Raw genomic sequence first — 22129 nt, 5'->3', positions numbered from 1 at the left:
ATTTCCTTTTCTGTATGCAGTTTGAATTTGTATGGTGCCCACCTATCAGTTTTGTTTAAGAAATAACCTTTTGTCTTATAAACAAAGAAAAATAGGAAGGAAAGGCAGAGCATTTATAGCCTCCAATCTGATGATAAAGATTTCCTTGTTAGACTGTAAGCAACTTAAGGGTAGTGACCAAGTCCCATTCATTTTGATGTTTTTCCAGTACCTTGTTCCCCATAAATACATGCCCAGTAATTTTTTATTTTTTTAGGGTTACAAGTTTGCATCTGGACTTGTTTATGCCTCAACCATGGGGGCTACATGAAAGAAGGTAAAAAGACAGGTGGCTTCAAGAGGATCTGGATGTAATTTGCATACAATTAGCATATGGTTTGTGTCATCTCTTCTCAGGAAGTAATTTTCAAGTTAAAGTTGCATCCCTGCTTCCCTTATGCCATCGTGTGCCCACTCACCTCTTCCTCCCTCCACTCTTCCCTTGTCCCCGATTCAGAATTCACACATACAAAAAGGGAGGAGGGAAAGAGAACTCTGGGCAGGGTGAACTTGATGACAGATACCTGGCATCTTTGCAGAGTATTTTGAGAATGACACCTGAGTGGGGAGGTAGCCTGAGAAGGCTCACTGGTCCTCCAGAGCCACGTCCTTGTCTAGCCTCTAAGTCAGTGTCCTCAGCACCAAAACAGATTCACAGTCCTTTCCCCTTTTTTTTTGGCCTTTATCTTACTTACCATGTGCAGGTCAATGTCAAGATCACCAGTCCTGCTGACTAACCTGTAGACCCGCTGACTGAATGAATGGAAGGAGCCAGCCTTTCCTAAGCTTTGCTTTCTGCACCCCCACTGATTTGGGGAATCCCCTGTCCTTCTCTTGTCCTTCACCATGGCTCTCCCTGCATTTGCCTTCTCTCTGCTCCCACATATTCAGGTCAAATATAACCCGAGGGAATAACATTTCATCCAAGAGGGTGGGGAACCCACTCAGGTGTTACCCAGAAAAGGACACAATTCTATTTCTCAGGCCTTCCCATCTCTGCAGAAAGAGCTGCAGCTTCCCAGAGCTGGCCAGCTTCTACCCTGCATCAGTCTAAGACTCAGCCCAAGATTTTTATCTCCTTCTGTGGTCCTATCTTGGGTTTAACTCTCCCAGCCTGGAGGCCTGGATTATTTACACCTCTTTGGCTCCCTTGAGCAGCAGACTCTGTCGGCCTGGGAGCAGTAAATCTACCTCCTAATCACACCAAGCTGCTTCGTGCAGTCTGGCCCGTTCTTGTGGGGCTGTTCATCACATGCTGAGACAGGGTCTGTGGCCTAAAGAGAGGCTCCAGGAAGTGGCTGGCCCCAACTGCTTCTCTCTGACTCCCTGAAAAAGCTTCCTAGGACCCGTGAGCAGAAGGCCCAGGGGTCTCTCTTGTTTGATGGAATAGCTGCTGAACAAAGGTCACTGGTTATCTGCTCCTCCTGGGCTCTGGAAAGGAGGGATGTGTGTCAGCACTTACTTGTCTCTCAGACATAATGTATAGGTAGTGCTGATCAATGGAGAAGGCCATGTCCCGGAGGATGGGGCTCCCATCTTTGAGCACGGAGACCATCTCATATTGGACCCCACCATGGGGGGGACCATCGGCTCGAATCTGCAAAAGAAAAAAGGGCATCCTCAGCATCTGTACTCAGTGGTCCCCTGTGGGTTTACCTGCAAGTTAGTTTATAGAAGATAACCCCTACATCCTGCCCCCAAGTGCTACCCTGAAGCAGGCTAGGTTACAGGGACGACAGAGGTGCTTCTTAATTCAAACAGCCCAACTTCCACCAAGAGGAATCCTTTTCCAAGCAGTCTGAGCATGCTGGTCTGGGACTTCTGATGGTGAGTTTATTTGTGTGCGTGCATATATTTTTAGGTGTGATTTGAATATCCCTATATGGTTATTCTTGTGTGTGTGTGTGTGTGTGTGTGTGTGCATATATTTATAGCACTGCATGTTGAGGGTGTGTGGGAGTGTGTGCTTGTGCACACTTATTTGTGTTTGGAGTAGGAGAGTCAACAGCTGCACGGAGTGTTTTTGCCTCGGGCAAGTAAGAGAGGATGGTGGAACCAGCATACAAACCATCAGAGAGCTGGTCATCAAGGGATTCAAGATTTTAGGATCTCAGAAAGGTCTTTATGACCCCAAACATATCCCCTGAATGTGTGCAAACCCACCAGGAGATTTTGGTGAGGCGCGAATCTCTGAGAATCAGTCTCAGAGCCCGTCCCAGGATAAGAAGTCAGAAAGGACTTGGAGGTCACTTAGTCTGGTGCTTCCCAGCCCTAGATATACATTAGAGTGATCTGGAGAGTTTTAAAACAAATATGGCTGGATCCATTCATCAGAACCTCTGTGCTTGGGGCCCTGGCATCTTCGTTGGGTTTCAAAGCTTCCCAGGTGAATCTAGTGAGTGGCCAGGGTCTAAAAGCACTGACTGTAGCCCAGCGGTTTTCAAACCAGCAGGCCCTGAGAACCACCTGGAGGGATTGGGAAAATGCACCCCTGGGCCCACCCCAGGGTTTCTGATTCAGTGGGAATGAGACCTGAGAATTTTCATTTCTAACAAATTCCCAGCTGATGTGGATGCTGTTAGTCTGGGGGTTTGAGAAGTGTTCCTCTAGTCTAAGCTCTACACAGAATTTGGAAATTCAGCGGAGAGAGGTCCCTAAGGACCAGCACCTCATACAAAAAGGTGATGGCAGGAAGTCCATAGTTTGAATGTGCTCTCACCACTAGGTTTCCTGTTCCCAACACAGCAGCTGACTCTTGACCAATATGGCCAACCCCGGCTTGTTTCTTTGTCCTCTGTCCAACTGAACCCCCTCTAGCTCAAGCTCACTTTCCCCATGAAGCCCTCCCCAATCTCTCTACCACACTAATTGCTCCTCACCCTGATGGCTTTTTATCCACCAGACATTTTGTCCTGGGATTATAATCAATTGACTTGTTCACTGTATACGTACTAGCTAACTAATGCGTATTGACTACCTACTTAAATTGTTCTCTAATTGCCTCGCATGTGCGTAAGTATGCCAACATTTTGAAGGCAGGAAGGCTTTCTGTTTCTCTGAGGACTAGCCTCTGAGGACTAGAATGGAGCTGGGAACACAGCTGGTGATGGATAAAAGGGAATGCTTGAGAAATGCTTGTAGAAAGGGCATGAACTATGAACCCACTGATAAAGTATCGTGGGCTCTTTAGCGCTAAATCAAAGTGAGGTCAAAAGACAATTTTCGGTGGACAATTTTCAGATGAAGTCTTTCCCTCCTATTCCCTTTGTTTCTCTCTTGGACTTCTAACCATCTTCTTGCCTCTGCCCATTTCTGCCACCCCACCGAGAGCTCCTGAGAGCAAGGACCATGACTTATTCATTGCAAGGGCTAAGCTTGGTGCCTGATGCCACAATAAACACACAAGGATGGATGAAAGGATACATGTTCAGTTTTTATTGGCTGAGTAGAGAGGGTCAAGAGCATTATTTCTTGCAGAGTTGGGAGGGTAGGACCAGTGCTTCTATTGAAATTTTTCTACCCTCCTGAGAATCTGTGTACTTGAGGGTCCTGAGCCAGGGTGTGGTCTGTGCCTGTAGAGTTGGGCTGGATTGGAGTGAGTGAGAAGCAGACCATGAGCCCATTGTGGGATGGGGCACAGTGGTTCTGGAGTTCCTAGTGGCAGAAACAGCACTTTCCTGTCTGCGGCCCTGGGCCTAGATCCCAGGCGTGGGAACACTGGAGCAGGGCCAAGAGTCAGAGGTACCAGTTTCTCCTTGTCTGCTTTGATGGGTGACTTGGGGACCTCTGGGCTTAAAGATGAGGAGGTGACCTCAGTGGAACTGAAGAAACTCTCCTCTCAGCCATTCCTACCCCAGTAACTCCCTCTTGTGGGTTGGACTCTCCTTCTCCCCTAAGCTCCTCTTTCGACCTTTTTTCTGCCTAGCTAGTGGCTTCCTGCTGTTCCAAGCTGTTGCCTTGGCAACTGTCACTAAAGCCCCTCCTTCCAGAGCAGGGGTCGGGGGTCATTTAAGTCATTCTCATAGGGCAGAGGAAGACTCTGGGGTCAGGAATGATGGTGTGGGGATGAGGCTACTGCCTTCCACCCTGGAGCAAATCTCATGATGGATTCAAGCAGAGGGAAGAACAAGGGTCTCAGTCTGGGAAAATGCCCCACAATTAAAATAGTTCCCCTTAACCTTCAGAGCAGAATTCTCTCTCAGATGGACAAATCCAAAATTTTCATGAGATCCTTCTAGAAATATAGTAGCTTTTAATCACAAAAGTTCTCGGGCTATTGCAGGAGGTAGGGGGAGATGTGATAGTCATGACTTCTGGCTGGCTTAATCTCAATATTCCGTCTCCATAAAATGGGAGAGTTCAAGCTCTGCTTCCTCCTCCAAATGGGAAATGTCCCAGTGCTTCTCACCACCCTCCTTGTGACAGCTGCTCCTCTCCAGGGATGTTTCAGTCTCCTCCGGGCACTGGCTCAGCCCCAGGAACTGAGGAACCATCCTCCCACTCCAGGGCCAGCCCAGGATCTCCCCGCCTGGGGAGGCCGGGTTAACCCTCTGCCAGGTGAAGCAGCCTCGTCCCCAAGAGCCTGGGCACACAAAGTCAGAAGGAGGAAAGCCATGTCTGGCCCTCTGTGGTCCCCAGGACTAGATGGTACCCATGGCCAGGTTGGAGCTGAATTGAACCAAAGACGATTTATCATCACGTACTCTGCTGCATCACAGTTAGGAGTAATCCCAGCCATTAACTTTTTTCTGAATAAGAGACCTAAACAGTTTGGTTTTTTTCTGTCTACAATCCCAATCTTTCAATAAAGCAGTTGCAGCCAGAATCAAACCTACATAACTCTCAGACATCAGAGCTGAAACTAAACCAGAACAGAAAATGTTCTTGGTACCGAACCTGAACTAAGCTATCCTATTTCATTCAGTCTAAATCCCTGAAATGAAGAGCAGGATTACCTTAGAAGTCTGTGCACCCCTACTTACTCCCTCATCCCATGCTATCTGCCTTGAGGTGGCGCAGCTCTCCAAGATACCAACAGGAGGACAGAGAAGATGGAGAAGGGGGCCAGGAGGCTGGGGGTCAAAGGGAATGAGGTGGGGGCAGGGCTGGCAGGCAGAAGGCCTGGGAGGCTATCTGGGCGGCAGAGGTCTTTCCCTTCCCTAATTCCCTTTGCTCCCTCCGGGCAACACACCAAAGTGGGACTCAGGGTTCCTGGGTTTCTGCTCTGACTGTGCTCTTGTCTGGGCTTGACTTCTGCCCTAATGGTACACGTTTAGGTCAGTTACCTCATCTCCCCAAGGCTCAGTTTTCCTCTCTAAATAACAGGAAGGAGCAATCTTCTCAGGGTCTCTCACAGGAGAATCACAGACTTATGAAAACTGCCGGAGTTGTAGGGCTTTGGAGCCCATCTCATCCAAGCGCTTCCATTCATGGACATAGCTAGTCAGGGGTGGACCTGGGGCTCCCACCAGCTCCAGCCGGTGTGGTCCAGAGGAAAGCACATGGCTGATGAAGAGAACGCCCCGTGACTGAGGAGGGACGAAGGTGGGCCCTACTGTAATTCAAGCACACGAGTCCCCATCTTTCTCTTTCTTGGATGGGAAGTTCTGAGGTTCAGTGTTGTCCTCCATCCTTGCCAGACACAGGGTGGTGGTGGCGACTGTGACAGAGTCCCAAACAAAATTGGGATTTTTTTTTTTTTTTTTTTTTTGTGGTATGCGGGCCTCTCACTGTCGTGGCCTCTCCCGTCGCGGAGCACAGGCCCCGGACGCCCAGGCCCAGCGGCCATGGCTCACGGGCCCAGCCGCTCCGCGGCATGTGGGATCCTCCCAGACCGGGGCACGAACCTGTGTCCCCTGCATAGGCAGGCGGACTCTCAACCACTGCGCCACCAGGGAAGCCCCCAAATTGGGATTTTTAAAATGCAACAGATTGAGTCTCTTCTGTGGTGTCCCACAAAGTGAGTTCTCTTCAGCTTCTGAGCTTGTGTCTCCAGGGCCAGGTTTCAATGACCACAAGGACAACAATACACTGAAATAGGCCATGAATCCAATCCAAGAGAAGGGCACTACCAGACCAGGTTGCACAGGCCCCAGCCAGGCATCCAACCAGGCAGAGGAGGAGCATGGAGAAGGGTCAGAGGAGGGAGGTGATGCAGACAGGGGAAAGCCAGTCACTTCAACCCGTCTTTCTACGTGGGCTCCTCCTCTCCTGGGAGGGCTTCACCTCAGCGGACATGCAGAGCTAGTGGTGTCAATTTGCTTGGACAAAGCTCAGAAGGTGGGATAAGAAGGGCAGTGTGCTACCATGCAGGGTGACAGTCTCTACAAAGATGAGCAAAAGACAAAATGTGCCTAAACCATTGTGCAAGGAGATTAAGGCTAGCTCTAGTAAGACTTCCTGTCATGAGGAGCCCTGACTACAGAGTGGGTGACCACAGAAGACAGTATCTTCTTTCTCAGGAGGGTTCTGAACACGGGGTGACTTCTTTGGCTTCATGGTTAAATGTGGTCCTGCCTGAAGGTAGTGAAGATGATCTTGGTGGATTTTCAAAGGGCCCTGTTGGCCTAAAGAATTTAATAGCTACCCCTTCTATTGCTTTTACAATGTGCTGGGTGCTGTTGAAAGTACTTAACAAAAATGAACTCATTTAACCTGTACAAGAACCCATGAGGTAGACATTATTATTATTCCCATTGTACAGATGGGAAATTGGAGGCATGGAGAGTTATGTGATTTTCCCAAGATCACACAGCTAAAGGGTTGGCAGTATTGGGTTTCCCACATGAAGCCTGATTCTCAGCCACTCTGTGACTCTTCTAAGAGATAATAGTGTGTGAACACAGCCATTCACTGCAGCCGAGAACAGAGTAGATGGGCAGATGAGAGTTCAAATCCTCTCTTTAGCTGCTCTTCCTCTTTCAGACCCCAAAGAAAGAGGAAGTGGCCAAAGTGGGACAAACACCTACTTCCTAGAGGCAACAATAAACTCAGAGCCTAATTTGGGGGGGCCTGCTGGGAGGCTAAAAGGCAGTTTATCAGGGCTGGCTCTGGGGCAGGAGGATGTGAGGTGAAAACCAGGGGAGATTTACTGTCTGGTCCTCTTGGTGGGAGGGGCCTCTTTGAAATGAGAATGAAATAGTAATCCTATTAGTAGTAGCTTTCCTTTAAATCACAGCTAGATCTGTACAGAAATTAATGACAGCCTCTTTATTCGACTATCCAATTTAAATCAGCATATCCAATTAACTAGCTTATCTGCAGGTCCCTCCAAACTCTTTTTCTTATGCATCAATTTCTTCCCTAGTTAGTCCTAAATTATGGAGCTTTTACTTGGGATTTGACACTCTAACATCACTTTAGTAGTAGTAGTAGTAGTAGTAGTAGTAGTAGTAGTAGTAGTAGTAGCAGTAGTAGTATCTTTTTTTTGCAAGAGCTGCTGAAGAGCAATAGATTTGGGAATCTTCTTGGGCCTCTCAGTAGGAAATAGATTGGTTTGAGAGACATCACCACACAGAGGGAGGCACTGGTTTGCATCTGCAGGGCTGGGATCTACTCCCAGCTTTCTCATTAATTGGCTATGTGACTTCAGGCAAGTCACTTCACTTGTTTGTGTGATAGTTTCCATAGCTTCAAATTTTGGTACTGTCCAATATTCACTGAATTTCAGTACTGTCCAACATTCATTCAGGACATGTCTCCCGTTAGCCAGGCCTGTGCTAAGAGCCAGGGACACTTCGAGAAAGGATCCCCTTAGGAAGCCCCAGGAATGGGGAAACAGACAATCCAATCAGTCCTCACACACACCTGGGCCACCCCGTGTGAGAGGAGGTTTGCACGGGGATCCCAGGAAGGCCGGCATGGAGGGCAGGGCAGCACCTCACCTGGACTGAGGGGAGGGCTTCCTGGAGGAGGTGATACCTAAACTGAAAAGCAGGAGGGGAAGGAAATGTGAGTTCTTTGGAAACTTTAGAGTGTGATACAAATATAAAAGTGTTATTGTTATGTCCAAGCCCAGATTCCTTGGAAACTTGGTTTGTCAGACCTGAGTATTTGGAGAGGGTGAGGTTTTTGACATGTAGTCATTGAGGGCTCAACAACAATTTCAGCAGGTCTCGTCACCATGTGTCCTAAAATTCCCTTTGGAGGAGGCCTTTATTATTCGATTTTATCTCTGGCTTCAGGATTCTGGGCTTATGAGTGTTTATGTGTTTTTGTGTGTATGTGTACGTGTATATGTATGTGTGTGTACAAGTGTGTATGTGTATATGTATGTGTGTGTACGTGTGTGTATGTGTGTGTGCACGCGTGTGTGTACGTGTATATGTATACGTGTGTGTGTGTATACTTTGAGACCTTTAAAGAGGGGAAAGGTGAAGAAGGCCTGGTGCTGCTCAGACTGAACTTGGGAATGAGTTAATGAGCAAGTGTATCTGCAGTTGTGCATTGAGTGCTGCAAGGGTGAGGATTCATGCTGAAGTTTATTTTTGTAGAGTTTCATGACCCGAATTGTTTATAGATTGAAGTCTTTGGTAAAGTCAGTCTCTGAGATTCTTCCTCCCTCTATCTTGCACACACTACACATGCATGCACACATAGACACACACACACACACACACACACACACACACAGAAGCAGCAGCAGTGACTTCCAGGGTGCCTCTGGCTCATGTCCCCTCTCAACCCCCGAGGTGTGCAAACATTAACTATCCATGCAGAGTTGCAGTCCAGTGGGCCGAAGCTCCCTGGAGGACAGCTGGGAGCCTGCCCCTAAATGCTTGGATAATTGGAGAGGAAGCCTGGAAAACTTGGCTTTCAAAACAGGAGCCTGGAAAACTTGGCCTGTGTGTTGCACGGAGCCAGGGGAGACGAGGAAGAGGGGAGTCAAGACCCCTCCTGTCCACGAGGAGGAAGGAGGTCACCAAGGTGTGCTAAACTTTGGGAATTCTGGCTGCCTTCACCTTTGTGTGCATGTGCACACACACATCCTCCCACACACAGGCAGATGCTTCCGGCACTGGTCCCCGGTGAGCTGTCGGCCAATCGCAGGGGCTTTGACACTGGAGATTGACATTTCCACGTACAATTATTTCTATTTCTGTGCATGTCAGGAATCTGCCCTAGATATTAAGCTGGGGGTGGATAAGCTAGCAGAGGGGGGCACGAGGCTAGAGGTTCCTGGATTTCAGAAGGCCAGCCCATGGTGGGCTTTCTCCTGGAAGGGAGGGAGGGGGTCCCTAGAGGAACCACCTGTCTCTGGACTTCTGCATCTTGGGACAGTCTAAGAATTCTGGCTTGTGAGAACACGAGATGTGGTGAATATTTATTGAGCATGTACTCTGAGCAAGGTAAGTGTTTTGGGGGTTAGGTTGGGGAGGTTGGCTGGAGTGGGATTTCCTTCTAAATCATGGCTTCTTTGCTTCTCATCAGCCAGGGGTAGATGACCAAGCAATCACCATCCAGAGGCCCACAGAAGCTCAAGGAGCAGCCTCTCTTCACACCTTCCTGGGGTGAAGGACAAACTGCACTTTACAAGGGCACCAGCTGCTGTCCCAGGGGCCTCTCCCTTTACGACTCAGGGGAGAGTGACATCAAGTCCCAGAAGCACCAGAATCCAATCTCTTGGTTCTCGCTCTGTCAGGGAGGGTTTGGAGCTCCAAGGCCCAGGACAAGGGACTAGAGCTTATAGAGTTGAATGATATGGGGCAGCTCTGGAGCACAGGGCTCTGACCCTAGATCAGCCCCAGCTTTCGAGGCTGCTCCCAGTCAAGACCTGGGCAGGTCAGGAGGCTCTGGGAACAAGATGAAGCTGCCAGGGGCAGAGGAAACACTTGATTGTTCTGGGAAACAATAAGATAAACACAGCGAGGATGGAAGAAGCATTAAGCAGCCTCAGATGAAATCAAATCACGCAGCGGCGAAGCAATAATTCACCGGGAGTGCACAGAGTTGGGGGGAGAACAGAGGGGTAGCAGGAGGAATTCATAAAGAATAATGAGCGTCTCCTGCTAAATCGGAATCTCTGCTTAACCAAAACTCTAGCAATGTTGGACTCTCGGAATCTCCATTCAAGGCATCATACCCAGGTTACCGGCCTGGGGATGCCCTGGCTGTATCCGGATAGAATCTAACCTCTTAGGCTTTTTGAACTGGGAATGATTTAGAAGCAACCTTTAGGGTCCATGTGTAGGCAATGCAGAATAGGATGCAGTAAAGATGAGGCATATTGACATATGCCCAAGGTTAACTACTACCTTGGAAAATTTCCAGGGGGAGCTGGGGGGGGGTGGGCAAAGGAAACTAGCACTTCCTAGAACTGGACATACAGAGGGCTTTGAATCGCTTATCTCCCTTTATCAATTAGTTCAACATATTTATGGAAAATCTATTGAGCATGACAGCCAGTGTGCAAAAAGTGGGAGATACAAACGTGGCTAATCTTGAAAACTCTGTGCAGTAGGGCTTCCCATCTCACAGAATAAGAAACGTAAAGTATCTAGAGGAGGATCACACAGGAAGGAGCCGAGCAGAGCTCCAGGCTGCAGCTGCCTGACTGCAAAGGCTGTACTTGTCTCTTTCACTCTGCCTCCCTCTGGGGCCTTGGGTTTTCCCTAAGTCAAACAAGAGGACAATGCCTGCACTGGGACTAAAAATTACATCTAAAAAGTGCTGGGTGTCCCTGGAGATAACTCCTGGGGAACAAAATAGATCATATAGCTGTCTCCTCCAGTGTGACAAAGAAGGCCACCTGCAACTGGAAAAGGAGCAAAGGGCAGGTCGCAGGAGAGGGTTATTACCCTCTTTAATTAACTCATTCTTTTCAATGGCCTAAAATTGCGCTGCACTTTATAATCTGGAACAGTAATCTCTTGCTTTCATTAATGCTGAGGATGGCATTTCGGGCTGGAAGGATGGGAAGGGAGGTCTAGGTTTGTGAGCACGGCTATCTGACACTGTGCTTGTGCCTGAATGCAGGAGACTCCCTGAGATTTTAAAAGGAAAAGTCATTTTTAAAAAACGCATGTGGCATGTGTCTACCATGGTGCAGAAAATGCGTGGTAACTGAGAGAAGCACATCCATGTCACTGTATTTCTCTTCCCATTGCTAACGGGCTAGGTCTGAGTCTTTATTGCCTCTTATCTGTGTTACTGTGATAACCTGAGAAATTTCCTTGCTTCCAGCACATTCCTGCTCTAATCTCTTCTACCAAACACTGCCAGATTAATCTTCTTAAAACACTTATTTGATCCTGCCTTTTCTGTATGCAAAATCCTTAAATTTCAGGTGTTTGTAATTTTCTCTCTCGCTTATCTCGGTCTCCTATTTTTTTTTTTTTTTATGATGAACATACACTACTTTTGGAAGACGAAAAAAAGGAAATCATTGTATGAATCCATGCACACACACAAAATACCTTTAATTGTCCCTGTTGATAATTTAGAAAAGTTCACATGCCACAATTTGTCACTCAGGGGTCTAGCTAACACGGCCTTCTCACCATTTTCCAATTATGTCCCCAGGTTCTTGGTCTTTGAGCCTTTGCTTAAGAATTTATTTTACCTCCTAGATCCTAATCAGCCTTCAAGATCCAACCCAAATGCCACCTCCTCCATGAAGCCTGTATTGATCCCTCCTTTGAACTCCGACAGTATCTAGTGTGACTCTTGGCACAGTTACTTGTGAACACATGCAGTTATCTTTCCTAAGACTGTAAGTCCCTAGAAAACAGACAAAATGTTTTGTGCAGCTCCATATGCCTCACTGTACTGGCTACGACTGTTTTACAGAGCAGGACCTCAATAACACAGGCTGATGGAATGGATGGATTCTTGTTGCTGAAACCAGGCAGGAATGGAACAGAAGTCACAGCCCACATTTATTTAACCCCTATTATTGTTAGATACCATGCCAAGGGCTTTACACACTTCTCCTCATTTAATCCTCACAAGAACCCTATTATCCCATGTTATAGATGAGAAACTGAGGCACAGAGGGGTGAGGAAACTTCCTCAAGGTCACAGAGCTGGTAGGCAGAGAGTCAGAACTCAACTCGCTTGGGTCTCTGTTTTCCCATCTCTAGAAAAGAATGGGGAAAGGAGGGAATCTTGTTCCATGCATCCCCCCGCCCCCTGCAACCAAATCTTCTGGAACCTGGAGCGCAAACACACGATATGCATTAGATTCTGTTGAAATGATCTTTTTGGCTCTCGTTGGACCGGTAAGAGCTCTTAGGAGGAAAGTACTATAAACACTCAAGGTGCTGCTCTGAGAAGAACTCCAGGGCCATTAAGCTGGAGCTCTGCTGGCTCAAAGGCAGATGGAGAGCAAGAGTTAAGATCATGAAAATGTGGTCAGAGTTGGGGTCTGAGAAACAGGGTCAGAGAAGGGAAAGGAAGAGAGGCCAGAAAGCCTCCACCCCCTGAAATCTGGGGCGGCCAGTGCAGTGCAGGGCAGCCTTACAGGCTTTGGTGTGTCTGACTTCCTGGCAGAGCCCAAGGGCAGAACAGACAGCTGAGGGAGGGTCTAGCTCTTTAAAAGATTCTGTTTGAATAACTGTCATCTTCACACCTTTCCCCATCTCCCCTCCCAGGAGAGGGACTCTAATAATGAGCTGCTTCATGACAACAGACCCCTAATTAATTCATTGCTATTCTTCTGGGGCCGGATCATTCTAATCAAGGTGGGATGGGGTGGGGCTGGTGAGCAAGGATTGTCTCATCTGCTCCATCTGCCATGGACTCTAGCTGCACGCCCTGGCATGGCTGCTCAGAGACCCTTCCCGGTCGCCAACTTCTCTTTGGCCGGACCCCTGCTTCTCCTCGATGCCCGCCCCCTCCTGTGCTGACTCCCCACAGCTGCTGGGCACAGTGCCAGCACGGAGCCCCTGCTGGTGCCTGGGTACAACAGTGAAGCAGGTGCCAGGAGCTCACCGGGGGCAGGTAGTGAAGGAGGGAAGCCTTGTACGGAGCAAACCTTGTACCGCCTTTTCCGTGAACATTAGCAGAATATCCAGTGGGCTCAAGGGTCAGCAAATTGCAGCCCCTGCTCTTCTTTTCCAGTCCCTGCCCCTCCTCCCGACCCCTGAAAGGATCCCACTACCAGGATGCTATGAACTCTTGGGCTCTGGACAGCCCACACACCATGGCACCCAAGGTGCGGCTGCATTTTTGCAGCTGATAGAATTTTTGTATGAGGATGTGAACAGATGAAGAGGTATCAAGATGGCAGGGAACTGTTCTAGGGACAATATGAATCAAAATAACTTAAAAAATACCCCCTGCCCCACCCAAAGGCAGATCACACTTGCAGATGACGGAAGTTAAAGGGCACGCAGGTCTCGTCTCTATGAAGAGGGCAGCCTCTACAGAGGTTTTTCGGTTTCCTTTCTAGACCTTTCAAGCCCCACACTTCAATCTTCCCTTCTGAGAGGCGTTGACTGTCCAGTCAGGGCTGATGTCTTAACTCGCTGGGGGCGGAGGCCACACAGGGGCATTCAGCCAAGGGAGTTAATTCTCACTTTCTTCATCTGCAAAACTGGTAAAAAACAGTACAGCCTACATGACAAGGCTGTGGTGAGAACAGATTAGATAAGGAATGTGAAAGCACTTGGCTGGAATTTTTGGCTGATTTGCTGTTGATCCATAGACTTGGACTTGGGTGGGACCATAGACTTGGGTGGGACCAGACTGAGGAGGAAAACTGGGCAGGGAGGGAATTCTTCAGGGGTCCACTGGGGCCATCGGTCACACCCTACTCTCAGTCCTCTCCAAGGGAGCATTTGGGGAAGGAGGGGTGTGTGTGGAGGGACCGGAGGAACAGCAGGGGCCCTTTGCACCGTGGGAGCTTGTAGGCTGCTTTTGCAGGCAGTCTCCCTGAGTGCGAAGGGATGGGTTTGCTGGGGTCTCCTACGCTGGGGACACAGAGGGTAGAGGCCACTGGGCCTGAAGGGATGGCAGCATTCTGATTCAGTCCCCTTCTACTCTGTGCAAAAGAGAAAAGTGAGGGGGAGGCCCCAGGCCTTTCCCCACAGAGAGAAGGTTGCTCGGGGCAAACCTCCCCACTTCTAATCTGTTCCTGAAAAAGAGCTAGAAGGAGCTGCAGGTTAGCTTTTGTTTAAAGTACTGAAACATCCCCCTCTCTGCCCCTCGCACACCCCCAACTCCTCTCTATTTTCTTCTCTTAAAAGAGCGCTCCACCTCTCCAGGGACTGGAATCATTAACTGAACAGCACTTTGCCTCTCATAGTTTTTGACAATTTGGCAGTGAGCTGGAAAGTACCAGAGAAACTGCAAAAAAAAAAAAAAAAAAAAAAGCAGAGAGAGAGAGGCTGGGCGAAAGAGATGTGTCCGAAGGAGCAGCCCGGTGTGTTCCTGGCTCCTGACTCAACACCGCGATGCTCTGGATCTGCCTCTCTCTTCCCGCCCAGCTCTGTGGCTCAGGGCAGCTCTGGGTGCCCAGCTGTCAGAGAGGTGTGGTCGGGGTGGGTGGGGGAACATCATGTGGCTTCCCATCCACCCCCGCCTTTGCTGTCACTTAGCGGCTGCCTGGGACTGGCTGACATCCAATCTAGACAAGGATGCCTCAAGGAGAAGCAGGAGGTGGTGCCCCTCACCCTACCTGACACCTGAACCTCGCCTTGACGAGCAGAGGAGGGGCCCCTGAGGGCTGAGGTATGGGGAGACCACGGGGCTGGATGGGGAAGGATGGGCCTTCCTTACAAGAAGTGATGGGCCTTCCTTTGCTGAAAGGCCAAGTCCTGGGCATTTCTGAAGAGGAACGAAAGCAGGCTAGGGAAAGGAGGGTCATGGGTTTCCCTGTCAAGTTGTGACAGAAACAGAGCAGAGAGGGAGAGAATTCTGGGGCTTCCTGGGAGACAACTTAGGGTGGAACATCTGCAGAACTGCTCTGGACAGTCCCAACCACTAGGAAGCTGATGGCTTTGAGGGGATTTCTCAGAAGGGGCGATGGGTCCCCAGCAATCCTGGCAAGGACCAGAGAACTCTTGAGTCTCCTCCCTTGCTCATGGCTCCTCTCCCCACGCTAGGAATGCCACCTTCTTCAGTAACCCTGGAATGGAGTGTAGTTGCCACTAATTGGGCACATGCTACATGTTGGATGGGGCACCAGGCACCTTACACAAAATATCTACTTTAATCCCCCAAACGCATTTCACTGATGAAGAAACTGTGGCTCAGAGAGGTCAGGTAACTTGCCTTAGGTCACATAGCCAGTAAGTGGTAGACAGAGATTTTGGAACCTGGGTCAGTTTGATTCTACAATCTTTTATTAAGCTGCATGCCTCCCCCAAATGCGTTCACCTTTGCCTTGTGTATGACGTTAACATCTTACTGTCTACCATTTTAAGGCTCTTATTCTGCTATCTGAGCCTCTAGAGAAGTGTCCACAAAAATTATAAATTCCCAGATGTAGAAGCTGAATCTATATAGTTCATTTTATTCAACTTTTAGCAGAGTGTCAAGCACAAAGTGGTTGCTTTAAAAATTGCATTCTATCCTTGAATCAAGTTAGAGCTCCAGAAAGCTGCAAACTTGGACCACAAAAGAATAACCAGCAAGTTTCACTTTCCTCAATGGCCTTATCTACTTGCTTTTTATTGTTGGTTACTCCACGAGAGTAATTCACTGAATGATAATTGTTACATGGATGTAATGGCCTTGGCACTTTAGTGGAAGTTTATAATAGAAATTACCATATAAAAGAGGTTTCTGATTTTGATGTCAGATTTTGTCCTGGTTTCTGTACAAGTGCTCAGATGATTAAATCACTTATGTAATGTCCAGGAATTGTCTCTCCTGAAAAAATAGGTATACTTCTACTGCAGACTAAGAATTCTAGTTCATCTCATTTCCCTTTTTGATTCGGCTGCCAGGATACTCAGGCCAAATTTGAGGCTGGGTGCTGGTGCCTATATTGGCTTTATTCTTAGCATATTTATTTCCGCTCCCCTCTTACGGCTTGAACTTTCTAGTTCCATACTGGTTTTCACTACACATGTTTGCCAAATCTTTTATAAGTCACCTAATTCTGTATATGGAAAGAAGTTATGCACTCATATACTCTGTACTGCACAAATTTGCATTCTGTTGTCTGTTCCCTTGATGTATTCTCAGGCCTTTGCACTGTGTGCTCATATCTTCTTTTGCCTCTGTGGGCAGGAGCTGGCCACGGTGTGTTTCTCAACTATTCCCAGGATGGTTTAAGTGTATGTGAGGTCTTGGAAGAGGGGGAAGAAATGAGGAGATTATCACTCACAACTTAGAGCCAGAGGTCAATGTGCATTCTTCTGGGCTGATGAAAACCCATAGATCACTGTGCATCTGGCCCATAATACTGCTCCCTAACTATCTGCAAAACGGAAGAACGAATGGATTAGTTAATGAGTGAATGCTTCTCTGAGCCAGGAGGTTCTTCTCCTAGGAGAAGAAAGCAAGGACTGGCAGGAAGCCCCATCTTCAGGCCACAGAAGAGACTCAAGATCACTAGGAGCCCAATGGAGTTCATGCCCCCTGCCCCATCCTTGTCCTCCTACATATTCGTCACCTGTGCTGTGTGTGGCAATACTGGGCCAGCATGCCGGGCACTGGAGGAAGGAGTCGGAAGAGGGAAAGAAGGAAGGCAGGAGGGGGGACTGCCTCTGCGGCCTTTCAGTTCTTCCCCCCTTGAAAGGGAACATGACAGAAATGCTAGCCCACAGCAACTGCAGAACAGAATGCTGGTCCCCAAAACGCCTGCTGTTCACCTCCCACTTGCAGATCTCTTTCTCCCTCTCTCGTGTTTCTCCTGTCAATTCCAGCTTCTCTGCATGTCTATTACCTCTCTTTGTCTTTCTCAGCCATCTCTCTGCCTCTCTCCCTGTCTCTCTCTAACACACATAGGCACCTCTCTCCCCGACCCCCAAGGGAGAATCTCTTGGAGCCCTCCTTCTACCCTCATCTCACGGACTCCAGAGACAGCCAAGAACAGAAGACCCCGGGATGGAGCACAGGGCGCTCCCACCTTCCAAACTGACCTGCCTTCAAACCTGGACTTCAATTCTAATCCCAGTAGCTTTGCCCACATCAGTTGGTCTAATTTTTTTTTGTTTTTGTTTTTGCCGTACGCGGACCTCTCACTGCTGTGGCCTCTCCCGCTGCGGAGCACAGGCTCCGGACGCGCAGGCGCAGCGGCCACGGCTCACGGGGCCCCGCCGCTCTGCGGCACGTGGGATCTTCTCGGACCGGGGCACGAACCCATGTGCCCTGCATCGGCAGGCAGACTCTCAACCACTTTGCCACCAGGGAAGCCCAGTTGGTCTAATTTTTTCCTGTAATTAAATGGGAGCCCCCACCCCCCATTTCTAATCCCGGATAATTAGCTCTCTGATTGCCAGTGCTGGGCAGGAAACCTCGTGTTTGGAGAGGGATTTTAGACAGACGGATTAGGCAAACAGTATGCAGGAAGCTGAAATGGGAAAACAGGCTGTTCTCAAAGTTTGTTGTGAAAAGAGATTCGTGGTGGGCAAAGGGCCTGGTTGCCTCCAGGTGGTCTGAGCTGCCTCTGACCCCGTTAGGTTCTCCAGCAAATGGGTAGCTTTCCTCAGCTTGCAGGATCCTCCCTATGGTGGGCTCTGTTTCTAGCCCACCAGGCAGAGGGTATTCCGGGGGTGGGGGGCATTCCTTCCAGCTCGTGGTAAGGAGTGTGTATCTCTGCATGAGAGAGGAGAGAGAGCCCCACAGGTGTCCATCCCCACGTGCTGGACAGGTGTGATCAAAGGTTAATCAAATGTGGTGGGTGACAAGGCTGCCATAACTCCCACTGACCCAGTGGGTAGGGAAGATGCCAGGAAAATGGAGGAATAAATCTCCCTTCCACAGGCTTTGGGAGGCCGCCTCAGAGAGGCAGAGGACAGGCGCCCTGCGGGTCAGAGTCTCCCAGCTGAGGCTGGCTGGCACTTTTGCTGAAACTGCCATTGTATTATCATCTGCTCTGCAGAGAGTGTGCTTGGTCGATGACATTTTGTTTTTTGTTTCTGTCATCCAAATTTTCCTCTATGATCGTCATGATCATCCTGCAGGGGTCGGTGTCCTATTAGAAAAGAGGAAACTGAGTCCCTCAGAAAGCAAATGACTCCCCCTCAAGGTCAAAAGCGAACCACCACAGCAGAGCTAAGGATAAAGTGCGCGGCTGCAGGCAGCCAGTTGTCCCTGCTCTATGCTTAATGCCATGTCTTCCAGCTCCGGGATCCCTCCATAGGGAGAGTTCGGGCATTTAGGATATTGGAGTGATGAGAGATTTGGGACACCAGACATCCAAGGAGATTCAGGACTCTGATAGCCAGGGGCTGGGAGGATTCTGAAAGCCCAGTGCTACCTGGATGCCCATCTGGACAGCTTCCTGACGTGGAATGGGGCTGGCACTCTCAGGCCCCTGGAACGACCTCGGTATGGTCCAGACGCTGAGGCGCCTTCTTTCCTCTGTGCTACTGGGAGCTTTGAGGTTCGCTCACTCTGATTCTGAGAGGAAGGGGCACGAACTGATGTTGGGGGCTGGTGCAGGGGAGACCTGTGCTTTCTGAGCTGGGAGGAACAGCATAGGCCTGTGGGCTGGCACCTGGGGGTGTGCCCAGCCTGCTGGTAAGGCGTCCGGCCCTGCTTCCCCACCGTGGCTCCTTCAGTGAGCTCAGGGCGTGGGGGAGGGAGGGAGGGAGGGAAGGCAGGCCATGGATGGATTCCAGATGGGCTATCAGGTTTGCCCACAGTCGGCTCTGAGGCTCCTCTGGTCTCCGTGGCTCCCTCAGCTCTGATTCTGCTACATAGAAAAAGCCTGCTCTGGAATGCCAGTGAAACCCAACCTGCCTCTCCCCCCCGCCCTCTCTCGGCACCAGAGACAGCACTTTCCTTCTCTGCCCCTTCTCTCCTTCCTTAGAACAAACCCCCTAGAAGTAGAAAGGGTTAGAGCTGGGAATTTTGCTGATGGCCTGCCCCAGCTCTGGATCTGTGACCTATTTCCCCCTGGGAAGAAGTAGCTGTACAAGGTTCTGGGTTCAAATTCTGGATATTTGAGAACAAGGTGGCTGCATGGGGAGCTGGGGGCTAGAGGGCAGAAGCTCCTTGTGTCTCTCTGACTGCCAGCTCTGTCTAGCTGGCTGCGACCCAGGCACGGGAGGGAAGAGCGGAGAAGCCAGAACCAGGCAGAGCGAGGCAGTCAGACATCACCATGTGGTTGACCAACAACAGCTCCACATTCAATCCACTCAACAGCCTGGAGGAAAGAGAAGCTCTCTTTATCTCCATCCTGCAGATGAATATACTGAGGCTCTGGGAGGTCTGGAGCAAAGATTTCACCACAGACATTTCTGAAGACCTTCTAGATGCCAAGGATAAGTGCTTATGCCTTGGGGATAGAGTAACAAATGCAACAGAGATCATGCCATAGAAGCTGCTGTTTTCTTTATGTCACGTAATTAATAGATTAATTATTCTCATAGAGGGCCCATAGGGTCTCATAATATAATAGACTTTTATACATCCTCACCCACCCACAGCTGTTTAAAAAAGAAGATCAAGTTCATTTCTGTCTTGCAGAGAGAGGAAAGAAATATTATAAGTGGCATGAGGGGATCACATTGGGACTTCCTGCCTGCCTCAGTTTCCCTTTTGGCGTCAAGGTTCTGCTCTATGGTGATATCATTTTGAAGTTTCCGGAAACTTCCATCATGACCTCCTCCATCTGGGACTGGCACTCTTCATTTCTCAGGTCTGCCTTGGGTCGATGGTTAATGACTGGCAGGCTCGAGGTGATGCTACCCTGTCAGGGTTGATTAGTTGGGCTGAAATTTGCATTTTGCTTCTGAAACCCAGTTTGGGATCCGCTGGCAGAAAGCAGCAGGGCTCCAGCTTCAGCAGAGAAAGCCCCGGAGGCCAAGCATTTGAATTAATCACAGAAGCCTTTTCCCCCCTTTCCCTCCACTTCCTCAAGCCCCTTCCTCACCTCTCCCCTCACACCACAAGGCTAGTTAACTGCAGCAAAAGGCTCTCTGAACATGCTGGCAGAAGAAAAGTCCTTTTTTTTTTTTTTTTTTTTGCTTCTTCAAAGAAGACACAAAGCTCCCTCCAGCCTCTCTGGAGAACTGGTGAGGGAACAGGCTGTCTCAAAATGCCATTAAAACATCTCTCAAATTAAAAACAGCCCTGGAATGTGCAACCTCATGAGAGTGGTTCAGTGACACACAAAAGGTGGTCTTTTACCAAGGTGCTGGCCCACACTCAGGTCCCTGGCTCTATCCTGGGAGACACACAACTATCCCGGGGCAAGACATTTTGCCTGCCCAAGGTCCAGTCTCACCCTTATTAATAAAAATATTACAGGGCTTCCCTGGTGGTGCAGTGGTTGAGAGTCCGCCTGCCGATGCAGGGGACACGGGTTCGTGCCCCGGTCCGGGAAGATCCCACATGCCGTGGAGCGGCTGGGCCCGTGAGACATGGCCGCTGAGCCTCCGCATCCGGAGCCTGTGCTCCACAACGGGAGAGGCCACAACAGTGAGAGGCCCACGTACCGCAAAAAAAAAAAAAAAAAAAAAAATTACAATTGTTCTCTTTCTCCTCCCTCCTTAATTTCAGAGAGAAGTGACCCTGTTATTTGCAGAGACAATGGTCTTGGTTCTCATCACATGCCATCTTCTGAGCCTCCCTCCCTTGCCCTTCTTCACCCCACAGCCATGGTGCTATAGCACAGCCATGGTGCTATTTTAGGTTGAGGTTTCCAGCCAAAATCTGTACTTTATTAATTACGCGTCAACTACTCTGTGTAATGTTTAATGCATTTTCCAGATTGTATCAAATCCGCAGTGAAGGGAGGAGTCTGAATGCGGCCTGGGTGCCTGGCAGGGTGGGTGCCGGCAGGGGGTGGGGTTGGGGGCTGGACTGTGTCCGCTTGACCTGGTCTCCCTCTCCTCTCCTCTCCACCCCTGGAGTCTCCATTAAGGCCAAGCCCCAACCTGGCTTGCCGCTCCCTGTTTAAAGCACACGCAGCACCCTGACTGGAAAGTAGGAAACCCTGCCTCATTAGGAAGGGCCAAAGGGCTTAGGACAACAGAGATCCATTAGCGGGGAGGGTACAAGGCTGAGGGGCCATCTGAAAGGGTGGCTCAGTGATATGCCAAGAGAAGGCTGGAGATGACACTGACCATCTGTTCTCCAAAGAGGAGACAGAAATAGCATTTGTGTTGGCGCAGGAAAGCCTGAGTTAGACCCAGATCTCACACTCCTGACCGCTAGGTTCCTTCGGCTGCTGCTGACTGGCGGTATGATTTGAGCAGGTCCTTCAGCTCATCTGGGCCTCAGTTTATTGGTAAGGAACACAGGCATTTACTCCAAATGACCTCTGCAGTCCTCTCTGGCTTGAGCCTTTTGTGTTTCTTTCTATGAGAAGTTACAAGAGACTATGGGAGAAGCAGAATCTCTTTGGAGGAATACAGAGATGAATTCTGTGTGCTTCTTGACCTCCAGGAATTCACAGTCAGGTGAGAAGGGCAGATAACGATAACAGAGGAAATAAAAATAATAGCAAGCAGGCCCCTTTCTGTGTGCTTTACCCATGACAACCCCAGTGAGATAGGTACCGCCATTCACCCGTATTGCTGATGAGAAAAATAAGGCACAGAGAGGTTAAGTTACTTGGCCAAAGTCACACCAGCAAGTGGACAGACCACACTTTGAACCCAGATAGTCCCATCCCAAAGTCTGTGACACCTGTCATCGTGCACACTGCCTCAGAGAAAGGAATATAAATAACTCACCTAGAAACCCACCTTTGCTAAGTGTTGTCACCAATAGCAAGGACTTAACTGAATGGGAAAATCCGGGAAGGCTTCACAGAGGTGAAATCTGAATTGTGGACCAAGAAGGGCACTCAGGAAAGAGCAAAACTAGAACCAAGGGGTGTGAGTGTGGCAGAGGTGGGGTAGGGATGTGAGTAGAGATGAAGTGTTCCTGGTGGCCGGATGCCAGGACCTTGCTCAGGTGTCTAAGCTACATCCTAAAAGCTGTGGGGAGCGGTGAAAAGGGTGAAAGAATGTGGCCACTAACTTAA

General features: G+C 49.3%; 1 protein-coding gene across 5 annotated transcripts in view; it reads right to left on the bottom strand.

The window, feature by feature from the left end:
* Nucleotides 1-22129, bottom strand: part of PLXNA2 (plexin A2) — a 219167-nt gene that overhangs the window by 119534 nt on the left and 77504 nt on the right. For 4 of the 5 annotated variants that reach the window (XM_059057244.2, XM_067032490.1, XM_067032485.1 and 1 more), the window contains one exon: nt 1502-1636. In XM_059057244.2, the coding sequence (XP_058913227.1) occupies nt 1502-1636 (135 nt within the window). Of the gene's footprint in view, nt 1-1501; nt 1637-13346; nt 13607-22129 lie in introns of those variants that run through there. The other variant, XM_067032505.1, reaches the window with a different exon arrangement.

Source organism: Kogia breviceps, chromosome 1 (genome assembly GCF_026419965.1).
Source record: "Kogia breviceps isolate mKogBre1 chromosome 1, mKogBre1 haplotype 1, whole genome shotgun sequence".
Lineage (NCBI taxonomy): Eukaryota > Metazoa > Chordata > Mammalia > Artiodactyla > Physeteridae > Kogia > Kogia breviceps.
The sequence above is the reverse complement of the archived record's forward strand: the minus strand, read 5'-3'. Positions and strand labels throughout refer to the sequence as shown.